The following is a 26517-nucleotide window of genomic DNA, read 5'->3' as shown; positions in this document are numbered from 1 at the left end:
AAAAACGAAAAATAAGTTTTCCTCCCAGTCCCCACCATCACCTTTGCTCGGCGGCTCGTGCCCTAGAGCTGCCGGCCTACCGCCGCCCCGTCCGCCTCTCACGCGCGCCGCCTCCACCGCCGTTCCCGCTCCACCTCGACGCATCCCCGCAGTCTCCACCCAGTTCGTGATCTCCGACATTGGTTTTGAGGTATGAGCTTCTTCACTGGTCTTGGGTGCGCCGGTGCACACCACCCGGTGCACCATCTGGATCCGCCGCTGGCCGGGAAGCCATTTCTTGGTGTCAGCGCGACGCATTTCCAGAGAAAGATGCGGTTTTCCGGCTGCCCTGGTCGATTCGGGTGCTCGGCGAACCCGCGTCAGTCTGGGCCGCGGCGCACCGCCAAGGAAACCATGTACGACCTCCACCCCGAGATCTCGATGCTTTATGGAGAGGAAAATGGTGCGGTTGCTGCCCCGAGCAAGGAGCTGGGTATCGGAAAGGCCACCGAAACCTTACCAGAGAACACTCCTATCTCGTACCGCTACAACGAGCCCCGGATTAAAGTCATTGGCGTTGGTGGTGCCGGCTCCAATGCCGTGAACAGGATGATTGAGAGCTCCATGAAGGGGGTGGAATTCTGGATCGTGAATACTGATTTCCAGGCTATGAGGATGTCCCCAATTGATCCGGCAAATAGGTTACCCATTGGGCAGGAACTGACAAGAGGTCTTGGTGCTGGTGGGAACCCGGAAATTGGTATGAATGCAGCCAAGGAAAGCCAGGAGTTGGTGGAACAGGCAGTCGCTGGAGCTGATATGGTTTTTGTGACGGTAGGTCCTGCTGCTCGTGCATATTGTGACTGTTGCTTAATTGATGTATAATTAGTCAATAGCACGCTTGTCTTGTCATTTAGTACACATATATTTAACACATCAGGAATTGATCTTACATGGGAGCCATGATTTTGCAGATAGTTATGTTAGGTTATAGCTGAATTTACACAGATGTTATCACGTGTGTGCTTGATTGGAAGGATTCTGCTAATCGATATGCTCCACTGGCTGCTTCTGAACCCTTAGATTCATTTTGCAGGCTGGAATGGGAGGGGGAACAGGCACTGGCGGGGCACCCGTTATAGCAGGGATCGCAAAGTCTATGGGCATATTAACTGTCGGAATTGTGACGACTCCGTTTTCATTTGAGGGAAGAAGGCGGGCACTTCAGGCACAAGAAGGAATTGCAGCCTTGAGAAGCAATGTTGATACACTGATTGTAATCCCAAATGACAAGTTACTGACTGCTGTTTCTCCAAATACTCCTGTGACAGAAGCATTCAATTTGGCAGATGATATTCTCCGCCAAGGTGTCCGTGGAATCTCAGATATCATCACTGTAAGACAATGGGCTACAGTACATTAGCTATTTTACAATTGTCGGGTAGGATTAGTGGCATGTGTGATGTCTTCAGAAAACAAAGTTTGGTTTATAGTTTACACAATCATGCAAATATGGATTAACAAGCTCCCATGACCATATCCCTGTGAACCATTTTGTCTTTCAAAAGCATCGCTTTCTCCACACCGCGAGTTTGAATTGTTTTTTGTCCTGATTCTTCTTTCCTGATGCACATATGTTATATCCAAACTATAACATTGTATAATTGTAGGCCAAAATCGACGCTCCTAAAACTATCTAAACTACAACAATGTTTCTTAATTTTGACCACTATACATATCCGGTTAGCTGCAACAAAATAAAAGTAGAATGTGATTGTTCACTTCGCAGTTATGTCCTTGATTCTTGCTAGCTATAATTTTTATGAATCTTCAATCTCCTTGTCATGCCATTTCCTTACTACTGCGCCTAGTTCCTCGATTCCTGTCTGCTTTTCATGCCATTTGTAATGCCAAGTATAGTCCAAAAGTTCATACATTTTCAGCCTATGCTTATCAACATATTTGCCCAGACTACAGTCACCTGATATTTGCATCTAAACACGTGATTTGTTGCCTTTTTTGCTTGCAGGTGCCAGGTTTGGTCAATGTTGACTTTGCTGATGTACGATCAGTTATGTCAGATGCAGGTTCATCCTTGATGGGGATTGGGACAGCAACAGGTTACATTTCAGGAGCCCAATTTGTTTATCATCAAATAATACATGCATATCTCTGTGTTCATATAATACGAATGCTTGCTTATGAAACTTTATTAACATAAGTGGAATGTAGTTTGAATCTCTTAATTCTATTAGTCTAAATTACGTAACCAGCCACAAGTTCATTTATACAACAGTAAAGGTGTATTGCACATTGTAAGACATGGCGTGGTCTAACGCAGATATATTAGTTCCAAACGCATTGAATTCACATTTCCAAGTGCTAGAGCATGCCCAGAATCACACCAACCTCTTCCCCTCCCCCCTTTTGACCTGCCTTTCTGTTGGCCTGTTTACAGGTAAGACACGAGCAAGAGATGCTGCACTCAATGCTATACAGTCCCCTCTACTTGACATCGGTATTGAAAGAGCAACAGGAATCGTGTGGAATATCACTGGAGGGACTGACCTAACATTGACAGAGGTATCATCTACATGATCTTAGCTAGATAGAATGGCTTGGACAATTTATGCATTTTTTGTTTATGACACGTACGTAGATGAAGTGATCTATCGTTATCTGCCCAAAACCCAGAGTCTGATGATCATGGTAAGGAGGCGAAGCAAATATTTTTTTATGGATAACTTGGACAGCTAAGATAATTTAGAAGGCCTTATTTCTGTTTCTGGGCTTATAGCTCTATAACGATGAGTTGGGCCGCTAACTATCTACATGGAAGATTATCACTAAATTGTCAAATGGTTTCTTTGAATTACATTTGGCCTGAACCCAAACTGGTCATCCTATTTTAGGTGAATGCTGCCGCTGAAGTGATATATGATCTTGTTGATCCTGGTGCAAATCTAATTTTTGGCTCTGTTATAGACCCATCATACACTGGCCAGGTAAGTACCAAATCCTCCTCCCCCATTCTTTTTTCTGTCAGCATAGTTAAATGCACATGAGTACGGTGTGCTCATGCACGTAGATGCATAAAAACCACGATTACTTTTATCATATAAACCATATTTTACATTTAATGGTCATCGAAACCCTCCCTGAAAAATGGGCATGCCGATAACACGATGTCTCCGTCCAGGTGAGCATAACTTTGATTGCAACTGGATTCAAGCGCCAGGAGGAAGGCGAAGGCCGACCTGTGCAGGTACATCATTTTGCATCATTCAACCACTTTCTGCTCATTTCCGCTCTGGTATTCTGATGCAATTTCGGGATGCTCAGGCTGGAGGTGACAACAACCGTGGTCGCAACACTCGGTTTTCTTCGTCCTCCCAGGACGAAGGCCCAAAGCTGCAGATTCCGGAGTTCCTACAGAGGAAAGGGCGTTCAGGGTTTTCCAGAGGCTGAGAATCCCCAAGTAGCTTAGCTAGGTGTTTTTTTTTCTTTCTTTGCAAGCTGTAGGCAGTAGACTGATAGCACTAGATAGAGCACATCCGAACCGTGTTTCATCATCGTGCAACCATATGGCTGTGTGAGATATTAGCTGATTCTTGTGTTCCCATTCTAAACGGATGGCTTGAGATCATCAAATTCCCTAAAAAAAAAAAATGATGCTACACCTCAATTTGGGAAAGGGATGTCAACTTGGTAATTGTGGGCATTTTTGTTTTGAAAGAAGACCCAGGGTCCCAGCTTATATTGGAGCTTATAATGTCTTACAAAAAGAAAAGAAAAAAGGTTTTAATCAAAGAGTCGATCACCTGCAGTACAGATAGGAAATAAGCTAGGTTCGGCACACAACCAGATCACAGGGAACCACCCTCCAGATCGATACACCTATAGTAGGAAAAGAGAAAACAAGAGCAGCACTTCAAGACAACATCAGCCAACACCAGCTCTTCTACAGCTCTTGCAACAGCTCCTGAATTTGCCGTCGAATTTAAGCAGAATTTCCTCCGCTACAGCTACACGGTTATGCGCGATCAATGGATTCCACTGCAACATAAAAGACAAAGCTATGTAAAGTGGATGCACGGGGTTAAAGAACACTTCATTTTGAAGAACTCTTTTATTTCTAGTAACCCCAGACTCCCAGAGACCAAGCAACAACAGCAGACCGAAACCAACTTATTCTGTTTACACTTAGCCCCCCATTTTTCGAGCCTTAGAACAAAATGCCCTTGAGGATCCGCCAGATTTGTTCCCATTTTACCGTCTGATATGTCAGCAGGACGTGCTTCATCATTCTCCAGATTTGTACCCACTTTTAGCGTTGCTCACAATGGATGGAACAATTATTACTTCCTCCATTCCATCTACCACGGCATTACTAAGCGTCGAGTTTTCCAGTAACCTACTATGACACTCTTATATACTGGTAAGGAGTTTACTATGTATATATATCCGCCCCTTGTTTGCCGCTGAGAAATCATATCCACCGGCCAACACAAATAAAGATTAAAAGTACTTTTGTATTGTGCCGTCCAAAAAATAAAGCTTGCTACGGGGCATATTTTTGTACTGAACAATATCTTTGCGAGACTTGATGAAAGCCATGCTTCTAAGTGCAACTATAAATTCAGTGACCACAAATACATTAATAGATACTACATGACATCTATTGGGAGCGCAGGTGAAGATGGCTAAGATACTCTAAGACGTCGTTGTGAGGAACTCTATCGTTGTTTGTTCCGTTCGTGGATCACATGTGGCGTGATTGGTTGATTGGGAAAAATTTTGCGCTCTCGGGGGCAAGGCCACGGGAAAACAACCTTTTGGCCATGTTCTCGCTTTTTTTTTTTGGTGGCTTACATTGCTCACTGGCTACCTAGATGCATGTTTGTTTGCTTGCCTGCAGTTCCCCTTTGAGGCTAAGTTTGGTTGCTAGATTGTTGCTATCTGTAGTCACCTCTTTCAAAATAGGTGAGGCTACCATACCAGCATACACACAGTGAACAATAACTAATATCTGAACTACATAATTAACAAATGCATATGTACAACTAACATACTACTTTAGTATGAGGTGCATCCCATGCAATCTGATATTAGTTATTGTTCACTGTGTGTATGCTGGTATGGTAGCCTCACCTATTTTGAAACTAGGGATACAACCCCTGGCAGAAAATATACATGTTCTTCAATGTTTTTAGCCCAACGTCATGAGTTTCTACATCATCACCATCATCATCATCATCATAGAAGAGCAACAACAAAAGGAAGATCAACAGAACATGGTGTTTGTAGTTGAACACCGCCTCCACATAGGTGTCGAAACCAATTCAAGTCCTCCTTAAATACCCCACCTAGGATGTTGTGTTGAGCTGGCTTTTGTCAGATTGAAAAAATAGATATTGCAAAGAGAAAGAGTTGGTTTCCGACTAGCCTAGACCTAGTATGTATTTTCGGTTCAAAATTGACTTTGCAAGTGTTAAAAAAAAAACAGGCACAACTTTGGCCAAAAATCAAGGTAAGGCGGTTGTCCTATTGTCCTACCTTGCCCTACTCGAAGCTACGCCCCTGCTATAACCTACTACACACCTATGCTAACCTGGCCATGCACACACCAAAGCTGGACCCGGACAGTATAAAGTCTCTAATGCAAACTTGGTTTACTAGTTTTTTTTTTTCGAGATTGACCGGGGGGGGGGGGGCAATCCCCACAGCTTGTTTCATCCACTCGAAAGTACCCGGCAGGGCCAAGTTTCTGTTACAACTGATGAAGAATTTACACGGGGGATACAGGGGAAGAGAGAACACAAAGTAGCTACTACAATATAGCACAAGGGTAGTACAAAGTGACCAAGAGCCTTGCCATCTGCAAGCCAAAACTACAAGAACAACATAGAGATACACCACCAAGGATCCAAGCTTTGCCGGACGTGTGCTAATAGGACAGTAGCTCAACATCTGTAGTCTTCATCAAGCCATCCGAATGTGGCTATTTGGTTGCCGCTCTTGCCACAGAACTCCACTCGCCCTTCAAGGGAAGGAAGCCCGGAAGGAGGGAGGACCACGGAAAGAAAACAAGGAGATCCGAGACCAAGGATGCCGCCCTAGCAAGCACCCTCCACTCGCCCTCAAGGGGGAGGAAGCCCAGGAGAAGGGAGACCCGCTACTAGGAGACGAGAACAGCTGAGGAGATAGGCAAGAACTTGTTAACCCGGCTTCGGACTAGAGAAAGAACCACACATGCAACACAAAACGGGCACGAAGAACTCCACTTTTTGCAAGATGCGACCCCTCCGCATCAAGCCAGTCGGGCATGACTAAATGGTTGCCGCTCTTGTCGACGACGCCCACTCGCTCTTTTGGGGGAGGAAGCCCAAAAGAAGGGGAGACCGAAGCAAGAGAGCGAGTAGATTCAGCCACGGATGCCAAACGAGAAAACCGCCATCCGCTCGCCCTTCTCGGGAAGGAAGCCTCGAAGGAGGGAGGACACTTCACAGAAGATAACCGCAAAGATGATTCGAGTACTCGCTAACCCGGCGTTAGAGGGAAAATCCAGCACGAAGGAGAGGAACGAAGCATATGAATCAAGTGAAGAAGCTCAATGTAGCAGCTAACAAGGGACACGGGCGCCGGAGAGGAGGGACCTGCAGCCACACGACAGGGCGGCGCAAGAGTCGGTGTGGTTCGAATGCGACACCTTCAAGAAGGTTAACAACACAGCGGAGTGTTGTCCGTCGCTAAGTTTTCGCCCGAAACACACCGGACGGGGTGCACCTCCGGAACCACGCCTTCAGCAAGGGATACGATGCCAAAAGGCCGCCGCCATGGTCTCTCGGACATAAGTCAGAGAAGTATACACCACACCAAAGACCCAGGGGCAGCAATCGCGACACCTATGGAGAGGTGCCATCCACAGTCGAGGCCACACCAAGCTGAAGCTGCATTGCAGCCTCACCAGCAAGGCATAGAGCAAGAATCTGTACCGCAGCTCCATACCTGCAGTCGGTGCAGGGCCCAGATGGGCGGGCCACAACCACCAAGAGGAGAAGCACGAGGCCTGGCCAAGCCACGGGGCCAAGAAGTGCGACGCCGGTGCGGAGGGCAGGGGGCACAGAGCAGCGCTCCCGGGGCCGGGATCGACGGCCGGACCTCCGGGACGCGGAGCACAGAGGCGACCAGGACCACGGCCTCGCGCGGGGAGGCCCGGATCAGAAGCTGCAGGGGCCTTCGGCAGAGCACGGCCGCGCGCTGCGGCGGATGCGCACCTGCCGGAAGATGATCGAGAAGGCGAGCAGGGTGGGGGTGGAGGCCTGGGGCGGATCCAAGAAGCAGGGGCAACGCGTTGGTCGGCCGGAGAGACCACCAGTGGCGGCGGGGGGGGGGATTTGGTGTTGGGGGTGGCAGCGGGCCCGCGGGAGGGTGGCGGCTGGGGTCACCTCGGAGACGCCTTTCGAGTGACGCCACGGCGAGGACGACGCGGGCGCGGCGAGGGAGGGGCGGGGAAACAGCGACGAGCAGGACGGCGGCGGGCCACGCGCTGGAGCCCAGCGCGGACGGCGGTGACCTCCGGGACCGGCACGGCGGCCTCCCTCTGAAACAGCCATGCAGGAGCCTGAGAGGCATAGATCCTCGCCGCCCCCGTCCTCGGTGGCTCACGGCTTAGCCGGCGGCGGCCTCGGGAGGCGACGAGGAGGCGGGCAGAGGGCTAGGGAGGCGGCGGCAGCGGGGAGCTAGGGTTTCGCTCCCCAGTCGCCTGGAGGAGACGACAAAGGAGCGCTCTTTCCACTTGGTTAACTAGTCATTAAGGCCAAAAAAAAATGCCCACTTGATTTGCAGAGGCATGCAAAGCACATCCTGGATTCCTGGGACTGCCAAGGCCATGCCGACGCGCGCGTGGTGAAGCAACCAGGAGACATTGCGTAGTATTTTTGTTTGTCAAACATGAATGAATGCTGACGCCGCAAGATAGAGATGCCCACGAAAGTCGTCTCACTTGTTGATCTGATCTGATCGCCGATCGATCCGATATGATTCCAGTTCCAATCCAGCTGCCATATATATATAACGTCTTGCGTGGCTTTGCTCGAAATACTCATCGGGAAGCTAGCTAAGCATGGCGGCGCAATTGCAGGTGTCTCAGCCCCTACGCCTAGTTTTCGTCCTCTGCTTCTTCTCTGCTCTGGCAAGCCGCTCCGGCTCCGCCGACGCGGCTCCGACGCTGGTCGACAGCCTTCCTGGCTTTGACGGCACGCTCCCGTTCCGCTTCGAGACCGGGTATGCATGCACGGATGCATCATATATCATATATGCACCTTCTTAATTTGATCCATGGCGATCGCTCGATTACCGCCTTCTTGCATGCGCTTGTTGGCAGGTACGTGACCGTCGACGAGGAGAATGGAGCGGAGTTGTTCTACTACTTCATCGAGTCGGAGGGCGACCCGTGTCGTGACCCGCTCCTACTTTTCATCCCCGGCGGCGACCGCTGCACCTTCCTCCAAGCGTTGATGCTCGAGATAGGTATAAGCGAATGGTAGAACTTATACGCCAGTACACCATAGCAGAGAGTGGATGATGTTCCGTAACGAGGTTCAGCGATCAATGTCTATATCCTTAAGGCATTACTCAACCCATGCACTACGCAATCAGCAAACTAACCTGCCAAGACGATGAGCCGTATCTCGACTACCAGCACTACGGCCGGTGGGATCACCCCGCCAAAAGCGCCTCGTAGAGCTTATGATCGAGTTTTTCCTTGTCTATTTTAGCTACCACACTAAGTAATGTATCACTCAAATAGCTAACCCACCACATATTTTCCCATATACACCTATATATATAATCTGACACCGGTTGCAATACAAACTCCAAGTCTCCGACCGTCACGCCACCTTTACGTGTCGACTACACATTGGCTGGCACATCTACTTTTAGTTGTCTGAACCTCTATTTTGTGTGCTCCGTTGGGTTGAGTAATGCAATTTTTTATGTGCAGGCCCGTTGAAATTCATCATTGAGCCGTACGATGGAACCACCACACCTCGCCTACAGTACCATCCCTACTCTTGGACCAAGGCTGCGAGTGTTTTGTTCCTCGATTCGCCCGTCGGCGCCGGTTTTTCGTTCTCCCGTAACCCCAAAGGCTATGATGTTGGAGATGTCTCTTCTACGTTGCAGGTCAATAAGTTTCTCACCAAGGTACGTTAAACTTCTTTGATACATACCAGAAAAGGACATAGCTCCAGTCGATTGCTTAGTTTTCCTTTTGCATGTCCTTTGGATCAGTGGTTCGCCGAGCACCCAGATTACCTTGCAAATCCTTTTTATGTCGGAGGATCGTCGCGCTCCGGAAAGATCGCTCCATTCCTCGCGCAGATAATCTCAGAAGGTGGAGCCATATTATCTAGACATTCACTCATTTTCGGTGCTCTTATTAGGACAGTCTGTTCATACTTCAACACATTGCTATTTTCAGATATTGAAGCTGGAATAAAGCCCATAGTTAATCTGAAGGTATACCCAATATTGACACAATTATGCATTCAGTTACTCACCTTTTATGCTACAAACAAATAAACTGATAAAACCCAAATCTAACATTATTTGTGTTATGATCAAAATCAAAATATGATCAGGGCTATCTAGTAGGTAATCCGAGTACAGGAGAAAGTATTGATGATGACTCGAAAGTGCCATATCTGCATGGAGTCGGAATAATTCCAGATCAACTATACGAGGTGTTTACTTAGACACAACTCCACCTCTTCAACAATCGCTTATTATCCTGCAGTTAACTACTAAATTTTTTTTTTTTGAGAAACACAGTACAAACGCAGACGCTCACATACACGCGTATACACTCACCCCTATGAACGCACACACGCACACCCTACCCCTATGAGCACCTCCGGAAGACTGAGTCGCGGATTGGATCTTGAAATTGACGAAGTCACCACAGGCGCCTCGCTGTCGACGGGAACGTCGCCTCCCACTGAATGAATATTCCGCCTTTATGAGACACACAAATGTCAAACCTGGGATTTGAACTCTGGTGGGCTGGGGGTACAACCACCCTCCTAACCACCCAACCTCAAGTTGGTTCTCAACTACTAAATATTTTCCCATATGAGGTTACTTAACTCCATGTCAATGTGCATGCATGTGAATTATCTTAAGTCGATAGTGGAGAACTGCCAAGGGGAGGATCGTACCAAACCCAGGAGCATACCTTGTGCTCAAGATCTAAGAAGATTCAACGCCGTAAGGATAAAACGACTTCAACTTCTCCTCGCATTATTTGTGTACTAAATTTTGTGAAAAATACATATATTGTATGCTTTTTTAGAATATATGCTATTTCCTAGTGATTCTCTAGAACAACTAGGTTATCTTATATGATTCCAGCTCACCTCTTAATAGTTCATTATTCTATTGAAGCAACTAACTAACGTTTTCCCGGCAGCTGTATGATGAAATTGACGAGAGACACATTTTGTATAAAAAGTGCACAAATGTGTCTATTGGACATATTGACCTGACCACGGAAAGAAAGATCCTATTGGAGGAAACTAGAGTAGCCAAACATCCACCACTTCGCCCTCCAATGGATTGTCAAGTAAGTTCATCTTAATCTCGTCCACCGATGAAAAACTGAAGTCCTCATGTGTGACATAATACACTTTGAAAAGTATTGTCCACCAAATTAGTGTCAGTTTGTTTTTGTTTTCTGTGGGAAGATCAAGCATTATCTTTCCTTTTTTTCTATTGTATTTTCTTCCTGCACACAGCCTTCATTCAAATCTGCATGGCGTATTAGGTTTCGTTAAGACAAGACGTTGACCAGTAATGACACTGTTAAAATGTGGTTTTCCAAAATACTTGATAATTGTGATTCTATATCATATAAACTATGTATCAATGGATTAAGTGTTTCATCAGCAGGGTTATGCTAAATACCTGTCATATTATTGGGCAAACCTGCACATCACTAGGGAATCACTTGGAATCAAAAAGGTAAATTACAATGTGTCTTCCTTGATAATTTATTTTGATTCATACTCTTGATTTAAAGACACTTTTTAACCATGTTGTCATACATCTATATTCCTTTAACTTAGGGGAGCAAGGACGAATGGGTGATGTGCGATCAAAATAGTCTACCTTATTCTCCAGACATCATGAGTAGCATAAAGTATCACCGTAATGTGACATCAAAAGGTTATCGTGTCTTGGTATATAGGTAATTACTCTTAAGGTGAAAAATTATGTGCTATAAAAATTGTATATTATCGTGGAAATGTTCCGTATTAACCATACGAAGTGCGACTTATCAAGAGCTGTTCTCATGTCGATCGCCAACTATCAAGTTGTCATATTTAAGTTCTCTAACATCTAATCTAGTTCCCTTGTACAGTGGAGACCATGATGCTTTGGTACCATTTTTGGGTACACAATCTTGGGTGCGGTCACTCAACTTCCCCGTTTTAGATGAATGGAGGGCATGGCATCTTGATGGACAGTCTGCTGGGTAAGGTTTTGTACAAAAACCATAATTATTTTTAATTTCAATTGTTTGTTTCTATATAATGATTCGCGTGTATAAACTTCTGCAAAATTCCTTACTTTTTCAAATGTAATGTGTATGCAGATTCTCCATAACATACAAAAATAACCTGACGTTCGCTACTATAAAGGTAATATATATCACCTCTAGTATCATTTCGAGATACCTGCAATTTCAATGTGTATAAATCATCACCACATGACATCCACAATTGTCACATACCATCGAGTTTGGCACTTCTCGTTTTACAGTTGAAAACATAAGATTTCTATATATATAAATGGAATTTTACATTTCCAATCAGATGTTGCCCCTAACACCGCATAATTTAAATATAGGGCGGTGGACACAATGCACCAGAGGACCAGCCAGAGAGAGGATTCGCTATGTTCAGTCGTTGGATTTCTTGTGACCCACTTTGATTATAGGTGTCCGATTGTTGTAGAAGTACTGAGGGTACTCAATTGTGTGACATGATACCTTAATCTATGTGAACTTTGTAAGAGTAGATTCCCAAAAGTATGAAGCTAGTCCCAACTTGTGTGAGTGTTATAGGTATTTGTGGTACTCCACAATATTTCAAGCTTGTACATAGTCTTGTACTATATACTTGAAAATGATGGCTCGTCTAGCCACCCATGTCCATGTTCCAATATAATGCCAGTACTCCCTGCAAGTATATGGAGTAGGAGCACATGATAGCCGAATTGGAAGGTGACGCTATGATATAACATTGGCACAATCTTACATGTTCCATTTGTATCAATTCATAGTTGAACAATAAAAAAAATAAAAAAAAAATACATCATTTACCAAGTTATCAGTTAGCATATGCTCAAAACTAGAATATAGGCAAAAAAAAAACCTGATATATGTTCTAATTAGCTTAGGCTAGTAGTATAGAGCACGCTATTGCATGATTAAAATGGCACATCCTACATGCTTTACTAAACTGTGCAAAGGTGGACGACAGGTCGGCCCACCGCACAAGGTTATGGAACCGTGTGTGAAAGGATACTCTAGAGATGTAATGCAACATACATTTAGTATAATTTGGTAGTGTGATTTAAGCTCTTTTCACTCGCCCTTAGCATAGCCCAATGTTATGTTTTATGCAAAACATCGCACACATTATTTAGTCTGTTATGGTTGGGATTGCACTAAAAACTCTCACTTATCTTTGATTGTACGTTCGATACGCCACGTGTATGCATTCATTTTGAATTATATTCAATTGCTAGCTATACAAATGAAGGTAATATATAGAGAATATAATTATTTTTTCTTGGTTACGGTGTTGTCTCCATGATAGGTTTGGAATGATAGATTTGCAATAGTCCTCCCAAGACTCTAGCAGTAGCCCTTATTGAACCTTGTTTAGAACTTCTAGTTAACTCGACGCTCATTTGATATGGTGCTAAGTGATGTGATCTAGACTATGCTTATCAATCTTATCATGTTGTTATCTTATCAAGCTTGGTAATCTTATCAAGCTTATCAGGTTGTTGTGCTCAATTTTGTGATCTAGACTAAGCTTGTCATGAACAAACCTATCAAGTTGTTTGTCAGTTTTGAGGTGGTTATCTTGTCAAGCTTAGTGTCACTTATGATAACCAACATTATTACAAGCTTAGAAACAATTGGACTCATTCTTGTTAGCCTTTATAGTAACAAAAGATCAGATGCATTTTCATTTTCTTACAAGCTTACAAGCATCCCTTACATAAGATCAGTGCATGGCTACCGGCATAACACAACCATACAACAGAAGACCATTGTTCATGAGATTAGTACTAAACAACAAGGAGTAGAACACAACCAACATCTACCAAACCAGCATTGTTCATTTCTTGTTGATGAACACAACATGGAGCAATGCTACCAAACCTACTACAATCTTCAATAGAAATAGTGCTTCTCTCGTTACCACAAGCAGAGAGCTCCAATGCTTCATCGGCATCTCATCTTGTCCAAGGGAAGTACCTCACGTTGTTGTTGTCTAGGCTTCAGTTTTTTCCTTTTTTCCTCAGCCCACCCGAGAGCTTCTAAACCATCGTCTCCTCTAAGATAGTTGTAATCAAACAGATAACAAACATATTATAGCTCCTAGTGCCAGAAGTTACAACCGCGCTCCACAATGCAAATCGGAAATTCAGTCAAACTCCAAACTTTGTCACCACAGAAGTCAAAATCACAAAATTTCTCAAGAGGATCAAGCAGATCGAGCTACCCCATCCTTCTGACACTTGTAGTAGACCCACCCGTCGTGCTCCTTCATGCTAGAGCGGGACTGTTGCACCAGGCGACCGTAGTCGGGCACGCGATGATTGGGATGAAGGGGGCACCGTGGCACTGAGCAAAAAACAAAAGATCTTGCGGGTGACACAACGGAAGAGGACCTACTCCGGCGGCAGCAGGCCTACGACGACGGAGGACCTACACCCCATTGGGGCAATGGAAGAGAGGAGCGGCACCGACTATGTTTTACGATGAATTTTGGGTAGCAAGTTGTTTAGGCACCATGGGTGGATTTTACTGTTTAGACTATCAGGGGACTCATCTGCAAAGCACCACCACCAAAGACCAACCAGAGGGCGTAGCGTCGCACGAAAGAGGAAAGAGGAAACAAACACGAGGAACACAAACGGAAAACGAGTCCAGAACCAGGAGGAATCCCACCAACCGGAAAATTTCCCCTTCGCGCTCCAGCGCACGCGTGCGTCTTCGTCCTCCTCCTATTCCCAGCTTCGCGGATTCGATCGAATCTTGCTCGGGGGCGTTCGCTGCCGCGGGCCGGGATCCCGCTCCATGGCGGAGGGCTTCGGGCGGTGGGAGTCGGATCCGCTCTTCCCCGCAGCGGAGTGCGTGCAGGATTCCGCCGACAGGTACGGGGATTTTTCAATCTTCCCGCTTCTTCTTGTATTTCTCTATGCTCTGCTTGCTGGATTTCTGCGCGTAGCTCGGTCTCTAATCTCCCGGGGTCTGCTGCCGCATTGTGGAGAATTCGGTGCGGGTTAGGAATATGTGGTGCCAGTTCCGGAGCTCGGGAATCTCTCGGTGTGATTGTCTATGTGCGTCTGTGCGGATTGGTATTTGCCAGCAGTAAGCTAGGTCCCATATTTCGGTGAATTCTCAAAGTATCATGGCTGCCTTAAAAGCGAAATTACTGGTAGTTTCTTTTTGAGGGAAATTACTGGCAGGTTTCTGTAGCTTACTTATTGAGTTAGATGCACCTGCAGCAGCTTATTAGTGCAAAATTAGGTTTTTGGTGCAAGTCTTTGCTTCGATCGAGCTTACCTTATAACAAAATCCGACTAGTTTCTGTAGGATTTCTCTTCAGAAGTACTACTAGTATTTTTTTTCTCCATGTGCTTTTTGTATCGTGAAAATAGTGTACATTACACCAATATAAAGAAACTAATAGTTAAGGTTGTTTTCTGGTCTCCCAACTGACGTGGTTTTTATGGGGGATTTTCTTATGCAATATAAGAATTCCATGAATTTTTCTCTTCCAGCTAGTGTGAAAGCAGCTGATGAACCTAAAATTAGTAATATGCATTTCTCTGGTAGGAAGAAGTTAAAGCAGGAATGCACCATGCCTTCAAATCCAATCATTCATTGCACCTGAAAATATGTTATTTTTCTCTTATCTTAGCAAAGTATTATTTTTCGAATGCTGCCTCAAAATTATGCAGTATTTAAGCTTGTACGGTATTAAGAATTGTTGCGCTATCCTAGAGGTTATGAGAGATTTTTTGCAGCAAGCAAGGTGTGCTGCAGCTTGCTGACCATGCTACTTGGATTTAACGTTGGGTTGCTGTATAGGATGGAGGGTGTCTACCGCTTGCTTTTGCATGAAAAGAAAGTTATACAAGACGATACTTCAGATGCAAAACTTCATGGACCGATACATCATGAGAGAGATGTGATTACTGCTCTCGGAACTACCAAGTGGCAGGTTCAAACCATCGAGCTTTCCACATAGTTTGATCATGCCAGTCCATTTATTCATGTTTCTGTTTTAACTGCTTTTTTATACATTTACTAAGACTTGTTCTCCTAACTCTCGCAGTTGGAGCAATTTGAGAGGGAGGTGAATGCAGCTGCATTCTCTAATAAGTCAAATTCAAGGGAAAATGCAATCTTAAAGTTTCGGCAATTCATTAGAGCTATAGCTGAGCAAATCTCCGAGGTGGAAGAAAGCTTGAAGAATCTTAGGTCAGATTTCAGTAGAACTCCGAAATATCCATACTCAAGTGAACAGGATGGAGATGGTCTGGCATCTTTTCTTTCTGGTAGCAAAGACGATGGCCGTGCATATTACTCCACTGATATAGATGAAATTACCGAACTTAAGACTGACAGCACACCTATGGTGAATGGTTATCATTCTTCTCAAGAACATACGTCAGGTGAATTCAGATATTCAGGAAATGATGTGGAAGGAGCATCCAAACTGCAATGTTCATGTGGAGAAGATCATTGTGATAACAGTTTGTGTAGTTTGGATGATGATTCAGTAGGTAGGAACCATCATTACAAGAGCAAACTGAGCAGGCAGTGGCGCAGTTTTATGAGAAACTTATGGTTTACAAAGAGAGGTCGGGAGAGCTTTACAAAGAGGAGGAAAGATGGAGAAGCTATGAATGGCTTGAGAAATGGAAATATATTGCCTCCGTTCAATCTACGTACATCGGGAAGGGTATGCTATCATCTTCTCTGTTTTCTGTTAGTTTACATATTGCGCTATAGACGTTGTTTTAGGTTGTTAGTTGAAAGAATCTTGCAGTATATTGGTTTACCCTTTAATGTCCTTCTGCTGTTACTCCTTACAGGCTAGGTATTGCTGGCCTGAGCTAATTAAGAGAAGATTAAGCAGATCTGACTACAATCATTCTCAAGTTTGTATAGCAACATCACTACTGGTTGCAGTAGCTGTCATTGGTGAGTTTTTTTTGGTGCCGTACGGCAATTGTTCGTCACTTTTTGAGCACTCAGATTTTATGGTTGAACATATGCCTTTGGAACAACTAGATATTTGATTCATGTAAGACACTATATTTCCAAGTCATAACACTTCGGAAGAACTGAAAACATTGAAATGGAAGGGCTTGGTGATTTTTTGTTTTTACACATTTTTTTGTTTTCTTGGTGTCCATTATGTTCAATCACATATACTTAGCTCCTGAAAACTGGCATTAAAAGAACCAAGGTCATAACCTCTTCAATATCCTTTACTTTTGCTCTGTATCATTGCATTTTCTCAATTAAGACAACACAGAAGATAAGCTCCATATTTAGTTAGAACACCACAAAGATCGGCCCAAACCATACATGATGATTAGACTCTTCATACGCCATGTTTATCACTTTAATGTTCATCTGTAAGCAATGTATGTTTGTTAGTAGTTTGTTACTGCTCAGATATCCTATGTCTTGTATCATATTTACACAACTTAATGGCAGAAGTTCATTACCCGCATCAAACCAACATGTATCGTTTGTTGCTTCTTGCGCTGAGATGATTTCGTCCATTTTGCAGGCTTGCTGGTTTTGCATGCCAGGTGACTGCAACCAGTAGTCCTTATGTATGTATCAGTCTGCGCCGGGACTGGGAGTGCCCTTGTGTTCAACCACTGTGGTGCATCCCACCACTCAATGTGTGTGATAGTTCCTGACGATCGACGAAGATTGAAGAAGGATCCAGCCGCTTCGGATGGCCATCTGATCCAGGCAGAGGCTTGCCAACTTTTTTGTGTGCAGCTGATGGCTGTGGTTTGCTCCTCCATAGTGTGGCCCCAATACGGGGGCGTGCTGTGAATTTCCACCAATAGTCCAAAATATTTTGGGTCGAAAACTACCACGGTGATGTAATCGTGCTGTACTATTTTCTATGATGTGGCATGATCAACAATTGCCAGTTCAAGATTACTGTACTCTGTGGATGTTGATTGTAGCGACCCCTGTTAATGTATTCTCGCGAAAATCAAAGTCCACTTGTTCTTGTTCGGAGTATCTGTCTCTGTCTGGAGCTTAAACCTTCTTTGCTTATTGAGCCTGAACTCTGTTATGTTACTCCTGATGTGATGAGTTGACTCGTATCAGATGGACAAATACATTGAACAAGGGAGGGAGGGATGTATGGTGCGGCATTCCGGTTTGCATTTGCTTGCTTTTTTTTTTTTTTTGAACAAAAGAAGACCCTGGTGGAGCTATCATTCATATACCAGGTGGCACGTACAAATTACAAGGAGGCCCAAAACAATACTCGTTGGATGTCTCCACCACAGCTTGCCGGCAGCCTCAAGGCGTCGACGCTGAGGATCAAGGGCAAAGTGCTCGAGCATCCCCTTTCGACAAAGATCCGTCGCCACTGGACGCCTCCAAGCCACCGTGGACACACCACTTGGTGACAAAGAAGCATCAAGCTCCAGTAGCAAAACGGAGAAGAGCCTCCAAAACCGAGTTTGAAGATGCGACGCCATGCCAACCGAAGATCGCAGAGGCGAAGACAGCATCTGCGTGGTTGAGCTCGTCGATGTAGCACCTCTTAGGCAAAGGCCAGCTTGGACTAGAGAAGGTCGTAGCTCCATCGCCTCCTCTCCCCATACCTACACAACAGGACAGAGAAGGGAACATCATGGAGTTCCACCGCTCCATGCCGCTATTTCCAACGAATCTGGATCTCACTCCCGGAGCGAAGAGCGACTAGCTGCAACTACGCTCCCCCTCGCCACCAAGGCCGGCCAGGAGAAAAGTAGCAACGGCTAGACGATTTTGCTCCCCCCCCCCCCCCCCACGTGACTGAGATCCTATGCCATAATCTTATTGAAGAAGAGGGCCTCGTTCCTCCTCTCACTCAACTCCGACCAGAGGAGCCTAAGCAGCAAGAGGAAACCTAGAACGTCATGGATCTGGCGGCGGTCCGAGACTTCATCTTTACTATAGGGCAAGCGCCCAAAACGTGGCATCCAACCGAAATATAGCAAACAAAACCCTAGAGCTAATCTTAACTACTCTGGCGCCAAACCAAGATCAAATCTGGCCAGCTAATCCGATGGAGCGGCCGTCGACACCTCGATGAAAGAAGGAAGCCTCTCAAGGCTACTGTAGTTGAACGAGAGCAGTGGATGGGGAGGGGAAATACTGATCATAGATAGCACATCGCATTTTCTTGCTTGCCGTCCCTTTTGCTTCTCCTTTCTATGTGGAATATTTTCCTCTTGACAAGCATGTGGGTCCCAGTTGTCAGCGGGATGCGTGGTCACCTACCCTGCCAATTCCGGCCCCTGATCCCGACCAAGGGACGCGTCCCACGGCAAGATGTAACCTGGACCCACAGCAAGCAGAACATAGTCAAGATGCGACGCCATGCAAGCCGAAGATCGCAGAGACGAAGACACCATCTGCGTGGTTGAGCTCGTCGATGTAGCACCTCTTAGGCAAAGGCCATCTTGGACCGGAGAAGGTCGTAGCTCCATCGCCTCCTCTCCCCACACCTACACGGCAGGACAGAGAAGAGAACACCATGGAGTTCCACCGCTCCATGCCGCTCTCGCCAACGAACCTGGATCTCAATCCCGGAGCGAAGAGCGACCGGCTGCAACTATGCTCCCCCTCGCCACCAAGGCCGGCCTAGAGCAAAGTAGCAGCGAATCGCGCCAAGACGATTCTGCTCCCCCCTCGCCACCACGGCCGGCCGGGAGAACTTCCCAATCTTGACTTCTAGGCACGCGATAGAGATCCTCATCCGTAATCTTATTGAAGAAGATGACCCCGCTCCTCCTCCCGCTCAGCTGAGTCCAAGCAGCAACATCAAGCCTAGAGCGCCACGGATCAGGCGGCGACCCGAGACTCCATCTTCACTACACAGCAAGCGCCCAAAACGTGGCATCCATCCGAAATACAACAAAGAAAACCCTAGAGCTACTCCTAAACTACTCCGGCGTCAAATAAGACCAAGTCCGGCCAGCTAATCTGACGAAGCGGCCGTCGGCGGCCCGATCAAAGAAGGAAGCCTCTCAAGGCTACTTAGCTGAGTGAGAGCAGGGGAGGGAGATACTGATCGGATAGAGTTTGAGTGAGTTGATGCTTCCAAGTCTCACCGTGATTTGGTGCCAACATCCACCATCTATGTGGGTCCCATCTGTCAGCATGAGATGTGTCCCACGTGGAATATTTCTTCCTGACGGCCACGTGGGTCCCATCTGTCAGCACGGGATGCGTGCTCACCTACCCGTGCCAGTTCCGGCCCCTGAGCCCGACCAAGGGACGCGCCCCACAGCAAGAGCAGCCGCGTAATGTAACAACCTGGACCTCCATCACACACCGTCAGTTAAACTAATCACCAGATGCACTCTGTTTGATGTGACTGATAATTCTTTGTTCTATATCGATCGGTGTTCTCGAAAGAGAAGGAAAATGGCGCTGGTCGTCTTGCAGTGGCACAGTGCCGGCGGCCTTTCGCCCGAGCAGCCAGCCGCCGCGAGGGCGACCCGACCCACGGCCCAACGCAAAGAAGAGGCGCGTGTCCCGGGCAGGGCCAGAGAGCAGCGCAGATCCCCCTATTAATAAGCCGCCGTGCGCGTGCTAGCCACCACCTCACCACCCTCCCCCAGACCCCCACTCTCGATCCCAAAGTCCAACCGGCCTTCCCGTCGCCTCGCGCCGCCTGGGAGATCACCGCGCGCCGCCCCCGCCATCCTCTCCTCGCCGCCCGTCTAGGTACATCGATCCTCCATCTTCTCCTCTTCCTTGACTGATAGCACGGGCATCTTGATCTTGCCTAGGCGGCCGCCGCGTCCTTTGCAATTATAGCCGTAGATCGCGCCCGTGGTTCCTTATTCTGGCTCCACTGTCGGGCTCCGGCGGCCGGCAGGTTCATGCGCTTGCCGGATCTGTGCCTGATGGATAGATTCTGCGCGTGGAACCCCGCTGTCCACTTATGGGTGAACCATGACATCGAGTCTAAATGCAATGAAAAGCAGGCCTTTTCGTCACAACAGTCTTTGTAAAAGGGCATCCATCCACCTTGCTAAGTTTTCAGGGGCTTCTGATTTGAACTGGTATGCATTAGCAAGTGGTTTCATGCTGGTTGGTCCATTCTTGAAATTTTGATGGGGTTACTTCACTTGTGGGTGTTCCATGTAGGAAATGGGTAACTATTAATTAAGCTTGGCACAATATGAGAGAAGCATTGGTGATCATGTGCCATGTTCATGTCATGACAATGATAGTTGCAAAACAAATAGCGGTACCTATTTGTGTAAATTTACACATTGTTTGACGTAATTTTGTGGTTTTCTTCAGGATCAGCAAGATGTCGACCGCCGCCGCTCCAAGACTGTCCGTTGCTAAATCAGGTGCTAGCTTTCAAACCATTGCTCCCGCGATCAGGAGCCCTTCCTTCGTCGGCTACGCGAAGCAGACGTCGAGCCTGTCAGGCCTACGGATGTCGAACAAGTTCAGGGCATCTGCCACGCACAAGGTGAAGCTCATAATGCCGGACGGAGAGGAGCACGAGTTCGAGGCCCCCGACGACACCTACATTCTCGAGGCGGCTGAGAACGCCGGGGTGGAGCTGCCCTTCTCTTGCCGCGCCGGGTCCTGCTCCACGTGCGCGGGCAAGATGGATAAAGGGGAGGTCGACCAGTCGGAGGGTTCCTTCCTCGACGAGAACCAGATGGGGGAGGGGTACCTTCTGACCTGCATCTCCTACCCCAAGGCGGATTGCGTCATTCACACCCACCAGGAGGAAGAACTCTACTGATTAGTTGGCTCCTGTATGCTTCTGTGGCGCAATCATCCTGGTGGATTCGTTGTTGTTCGGTTACCTCCTGTTATCTAGAGTTGGCTAGGTGGTAAGGTGGGGACATATCTTCCTGGCAGTTAGTTTGGTCTTTTGATGAGATCGTGATATATGAATTGTGACAATAATTGATGTAAAATGGTTTATGAATCCGAACTGCATTTGTTCAGATTGCAGTAATTCCAACAACAGCACACTGTTGGAAGACTTGAAAACGTGTTGGACATGCCGGTCATTCTAGTAGTAGGTATTATTTGTCCTCTCGTCTGCTTGCATACTGTTTTGATAACTTTTAGTTCAGAAGTCTTAAACCTTTTAGTTCTTATTAAATACGCAAACCCTGAAGAGTGAAACATTGTATTTCAGAGATTAAACTTTAGAACAAAGCATGGCCTTTATTCCTGTTGTTTTTAGTTGCTGCCTTGGAACTAAGATATCGACTTGGTTGTATGTCCCCTGCTCCATCTAAAGTGTTCTTTTAGCCTAACTGCTCTTGCCAATAGCCTAAATTATGTTCACTATTCACTTAACACAGTGATTCTAGCTAAAGCGGCTCTACTCATGATCTCTGTGTCAGTTAAGCTACTAACTGAAACTATTATGATGCTTACTCCTACTTACATCTGTACATGGGCCTTAGATGGCTACTCCTAGATGGTGGTTCCTTCTAGAGCAAAAATTTCATAAAACCACAACTGATATGGGGCAATGATTTCAAATAACCACGACCCATGGAAGTAACTTTTGCAACAAGTTGTGTTGAAATATATTGCCTGTTCAAGACTTTTGATTGAGTTAGCTAGTACATCAAATTCAAAATAATATCAGAGAAAAAGGTGAAGCTCACAAGCCCAGCCCGGGAAGAGCACGAGTTTGAGGCCCCCGACGACACCTACATTCTTGAGGCGACTGAAAACACAGGGATGGAGCTGCCATTTTCTTGCCGCGCCGGAACGTGCTCCACCTTCACAGGCAAGATGACAACTGGGGAAGTTGGCCAGCGTGAGGGCTAGATGGGTGAGGGGTATCTTCTGACCTGCATTTCATACCCGAAGGCGGATTGCATCATTCACATCTACCAGGAGGAAGAACTTTACTAATTGATTGCCTCACGTATGCTTCTGTGGCTCAATTATCATGGTGGATTCGTTGTTCGGTTACCTTCTGTTATCTAGACATGGCTAGGTGGGTGTATCTTCCTGGCAATTAGTTTGGTCTCTTGATGAGATTGTGCTATATGAGGTGTGAAAATAATTGATGGAAAATGGTTTATCAATTGAAACTGCAATTGTTCCTGGCTGCAGCAATTCCAATTCCGCAACAATGTTGGATGACTAGAAAACTTGCTGTACTTGCTGGTCCCTTATAGTAGGAATTATTTGTCCTCTCATCTACTTGCATACTGTTATGGTAACTTAAATATGGTGTCAGGAGTTCAGAAGTCTTAAACCTTTTAGTTCTTATTACATATGCAAACCCTGAAGCGTGGAAACAATGTATTTCAGAGATTAAACTTGAGAACAAAGCATGGCCTTTATTCCTGTTGTTTTCAGTTGCAGCCTTGGCTCTAAGATATCGACTTGTTTCTCTGTCCTCTGATCCATCTCATTGTTCTTTTATCCTAATAACTGCCCTTGCCAATACTAGTCTAAAATAATGTTCACTGTTCATTTAACACAGTGATTCAGGCTAAAGTGGCTCCACTCATGATCTGTGTTTCTCTACTCGTGATCTATGTGTCAGTTATAAGCTACTAACTGAAACTGTTATGATGCGTACTCCTACTTACATCAGTTCATCTATACTGGGCCTTAGATCATTACGCCTAGATGGCTGTTCCTTCTAGTAATGTAGCCAACATAACTTATACTTCAGCAAATATCATAAAACCAAAACTAATGGGGCTAGGATTTCACATAACCACGACCCATGGAAATAACTTTCGGAGTAAGTTGTGTTGAAATATATCGCCCGTTCAAGACTTTTGATTGAGTTAGCTAGTACATCAAATTCAAAATATTATCAGATACAAGCTGAAGCTCACAAGCTCAGACGCAGAAGAGCAGTTCGAGGCCCATCGATGACACATACGTTCTTGAGACGGCTGAAAACACAGGGGTGGACCTGCCATTTTCTTGCCGTGCCCGATCGTGATCCACATGCGCAGGTAAGACGACAACAGGGGAACTTGACAGTCTGATGGCCAGATGGGCGAGGGGTGTCTTCTGACCTGCATTTCATACCCGTAGGCGGATTGCATCATTCACACCCACCAGGAGGAAGAACTCAACTAACTAATTAGCTCACATATGCTTCGGTGGTGCAATGATCATGGCTATGTGGATGTATCTTCCCGGCAGTTACTTTGGTCTTTTGATGAGATCGTGCTATATGAGGTGTGACAATAATTGATGGAAAATGGTTTATTAGTTGAAACTGCAATTGTTCAGACTGCAGCAATTCCAACTACGCAACAATGTTGGATGACTTGAAAACTTCTTGTACTTACCGGTCCCTTCAAGTAGGAATTATGTGTCCTCTCATCTACTACTTCCGGACCTTTTTAATAGACGCGGATCTATGTCAGTCTACCCACGCGGTACACAAACTTTTGTTCCGCTCCGCGTCGATTTAATCCAACCAGAGGGATTACTTGCATACTGTTTCGGTAACATGAATATGACGTTAGGAGTTCAGAAGTCCAACTTTTTAGTTCTTACATAGCCCAGACCCTGAAGCGTGAAACCGTGAAACAATGCATTTCAGAAATTAAACTTGAGAAAAGTATAAGCATATTGTGCCATTGATAAACAGAAAGAAATAACCAGAGCATACTAACCTAGTCACAATACTTTCTGGAGGGGGTGAAACATGTTCAGATTCCATACAAGGTATGCAATGGTTTGAGGATTTCAACCAAAATCCGAACATATATTAAAAAAAACTAGTCCAACTTCCGTGTAAATCCGGAGAAGAAAATATGGTCAGATTAGATATATAGAACTGCAGGCGTTTGCTTCCAGATTCATAGATTTACTAAATATTACTAGTAAATGCAAGTGCACAATCAGCCAGATGGTCTATACAGCAGCGTATTCACTAAAGGCTTCTCGGCATCGTCGGTGGCAAAGGCGTTCAGAAGGGTTGTATCAGATAAAAGTATCATGGTTCTGGAGTCATGACACAGTCTGTAGGGCTGCAATATGCACTAATACAACGCTAAAGCAGGGTTCAGAAATAAGGTAGAGGTCAGATTTAGATCTTATAAGAAACTAGTCTAAGATTTCAGGTAATCCTGAAATTTCTGAACTTAAAAAAAAAAATAGGGTGAACTAATCCAACATCTGCGCAAATCAAATGCAACATCATGCTCACACAATTGCAGGTGCAAATAATAAAATTCAGATGTTACAGCCAACATTTTTTCATTGCTGATGATAACAAGAGGTTAAGATCTAAGATCAGACACAACCAGAAGGTAACATCAGATTCAAAAGTACCCAAACAGGTTATGCAGTGGTTTGGGGATTTCAGCTGACAATCCAAACTTTCAGTCGCACTGATAAAATAAAAACATTTATCAGGATAAACTAATCCAAAATGACTGCAAATCTGGAGAAGGAAATAGGGCCAGGCTGGATCTACATAGATGCATGTGTTGCTTGCAATTCAATGACAGTCGGTTGATATTTAGACTGGATGTACAGTAATGTAACAAGTAAAGAAGCTGCTGTGAATCATCGGTGACGAAGGGATCGAGAACGGAAATGATAAATACAAGATTTCATTCTTCAGGATTGCAGTAACTTCACAAAAATTCACATGTTGCCAACTTGCCATCAATACAACAGGAGTTACAACAGCATCCTAAAATGTTCAGATTCGACAAAACCAAAAGAGAGGCTATGGTCTGGAGATTGCAGATTGAGAATCCAAAATTTCAGTCAAGATGCACTCAAACAACAAATTCACCGACGAAACAACTATTTAGAAGTAGAAACAGGAAAAATTTCAGATCTGGTAGCCAACATTTTCATTACTGATAATAACAAGCGGGTAACATCAGACATGAGCAGAAACTAACACAATGCATGAGAGCACAAACAAGAGCTCCTACCACACCTACTAGATTCCGGCACGCACTCACTGCAAGAAGGTAACAACATCTCTACACCTCCAGATGAGGAACTACATGAGCACTCTAGGCGGACGAAGAGGAGGCGAGGCCTCTAGCCGCCGAAGCCGTAGAGGGTGCGACCCTGGCGCTTGAGCGCGTAGACTACGTCCATGGCGGTGACGGTCTTGCGGCGGGCGTGCTCGGTGTAGGTGACGGCGTCGCGGATGACGTTCTCGAGGAAGATCTTGAGCACGCCGCGGGTCTCCTCGTAGATGAGCCCGGAGATGCGCTTGACGCCGCCACGGCGAGCCAGGCGGCGGATGGCCGGCTTGGTGATGCCCTGGATGTTGTCGCGGAGGACCTTGCGGTGGCGCTTGGCGCCGCCCTTGCCGAGCCCCTTTCCTCCCTTGCCGCGGCCCGACATGGCTGACGAGAGGTGGCTGGTTTGAGCTGAGCTGAGGGAGAGTGGGATTCGTGGAGCGGTGGTTGGTGATTTGGGGCAACGGGTTTAAAAGGGCGCGAGAGTGTGGTGTTTGCCGTTCGATCTGGGAAGAAATGGATGGTTGAGATGGCGATCCGGGGGAGGATGCCGCGGATCGATGACATGGCCGGGATTGGGCGCGGTAGATTGGCCCAAAATTTCCGTTGTGGGTACTCGGCGCGGGACTGGCGCCTGGCGGGCTGGGTCCGAAAATTATGGTTGCGGGGACTTGGCGCGGTACTCCAATAATTCGTTCCGTGAGGCTCCAGCTGGAAGCTTTTTGCGGGAAAAAAAAAACATAAAAGGGCCATACGGCCGTACTTTTTCGATAAAACGTCCAAAAATTCATACGTAGTAGTATTTGAACTGAGCAGTCTCCAGATTTTTCTCTCATCATCTCACATACTCCTTCCTTCCCGTTTTTATTTACACTTCGTTTTTGGCTTTAGTCAAAGTCAAATTTTGTGGTTCTAAAAGCATCCAGCCGTCTCCCCGAGAAGCCTCCAGGACGCCTTTTTTCGTCTGCATGGACGAAAACGGTCCAGTCGTGCCCCCGA

The 26517-nt window shown here is 45.9% G+C and overlaps 5 protein-coding genes across 5 annotated transcripts; 4 read left to right on the top strand and 1 right to left on the bottom strand.

Moving 5' to 3' along the window:
* The first annotated feature begins 127 nt into the window (after positions 1-127).
* Positions 128-3625, top strand: LOC124650265 (cell division protein FtsZ homolog 2-2, chloroplastic-like). Its single transcript, XM_047189811.1, has 7 exons — positions 128-813; positions 1076-1375; positions 2009-2099; positions 2438-2562; positions 2892-2984; positions 3179-3244; positions 3322-3625. The coding sequence occupies exons 1-7, from the start codon at positions 193-195 to the stop codon at positions 3445-3447; spliced, it is 1422 nt and encodes a 473-aa protein (XP_047045767.1). The 5' UTR covers positions 128-192; the 3' UTR covers positions 3448-3625.
* Positions 3626-8104: 4479 nt separating this feature from the next.
* Positions 8105-11982, top strand: LOC124648602 (serine carboxypeptidase-like 11). The gene is made up of 13 exons (XM_047188332.1): positions 8105-8265; positions 8366-8511; positions 8987-9189; positions 9277-9379; positions 9467-9504; positions 9627-9728; positions 10168-10251; positions 10454-10606; positions 10933-11004; positions 11109-11230; positions 11405-11518; positions 11639-11684; positions 11893-11982. The coding sequence occupies exons 1-13, from the start codon at positions 8105-8107 to the stop codon at positions 11974-11976; spliced, it is 1428 nt and encodes a 475-aa protein (XP_047044288.1). The 3' UTR covers positions 11977-11982.
* Positions 11983-14153: 2171 nt separating this feature from the next.
* LOC124650264 lies at positions 14154-17555 on the top strand. Its single transcript, XM_047189809.1, has 5 exons — positions 14154-14439; positions 15380-15512; positions 15627-16256; positions 16390-16498; positions 17097-17555. The coding sequence occupies exons 1-5, from the start codon at positions 14363-14365 to the stop codon at positions 17120-17122; spliced, it is 975 nt and encodes a 324-aa protein (XP_047045765.1). The 5' UTR covers positions 14154-14362; the 3' UTR covers positions 17123-17555.
* A 3312-nt stretch (positions 17556-20867) lies between these two features.
* Positions 20868-21533, top strand: LOC124650263 (ferredoxin-6, chloroplastic-like). Its single transcript, XM_047189808.1, has one exon. It carries the CDS (start codon positions 20874-20876, stop codon positions 21321-21323), a length of 450 nt encoding a protein of 149 aa, XP_047045764.1. The 5' UTR covers positions 20868-20873; the 3' UTR covers positions 21324-21533.
* Positions 21534-25591: 4058 nt separating this feature from the next.
* LOC124706032 (histone H4) lies at positions 25592-25909 on the bottom strand. The gene has a single exon (XM_047237699.1). The coding sequence runs from the start codon at positions 25901-25903 to the stop codon at positions 25592-25594; it is 312 nt and encodes a 103-aa protein (XP_047093655.1). The 5' UTR covers positions 25904-25909.
* Positions 25910-26517: the final 608 nt, after the last annotated feature.

Source organism: Lolium rigidum, chromosome 4 (genome assembly GCF_022539505.1).
Source record: "Lolium rigidum isolate FL_2022 chromosome 4, APGP_CSIRO_Lrig_0.1, whole genome shotgun sequence".
NCBI classification, from domain to species: domain Eukaryota; kingdom Viridiplantae; phylum Streptophyta; class Magnoliopsida; order Poales; family Poaceae; genus Lolium; species Lolium rigidum.
Note: the sequence above shows the minus strand (reverse complement) of the source record. Positions and strands in the feature narration are given on the sequence as shown.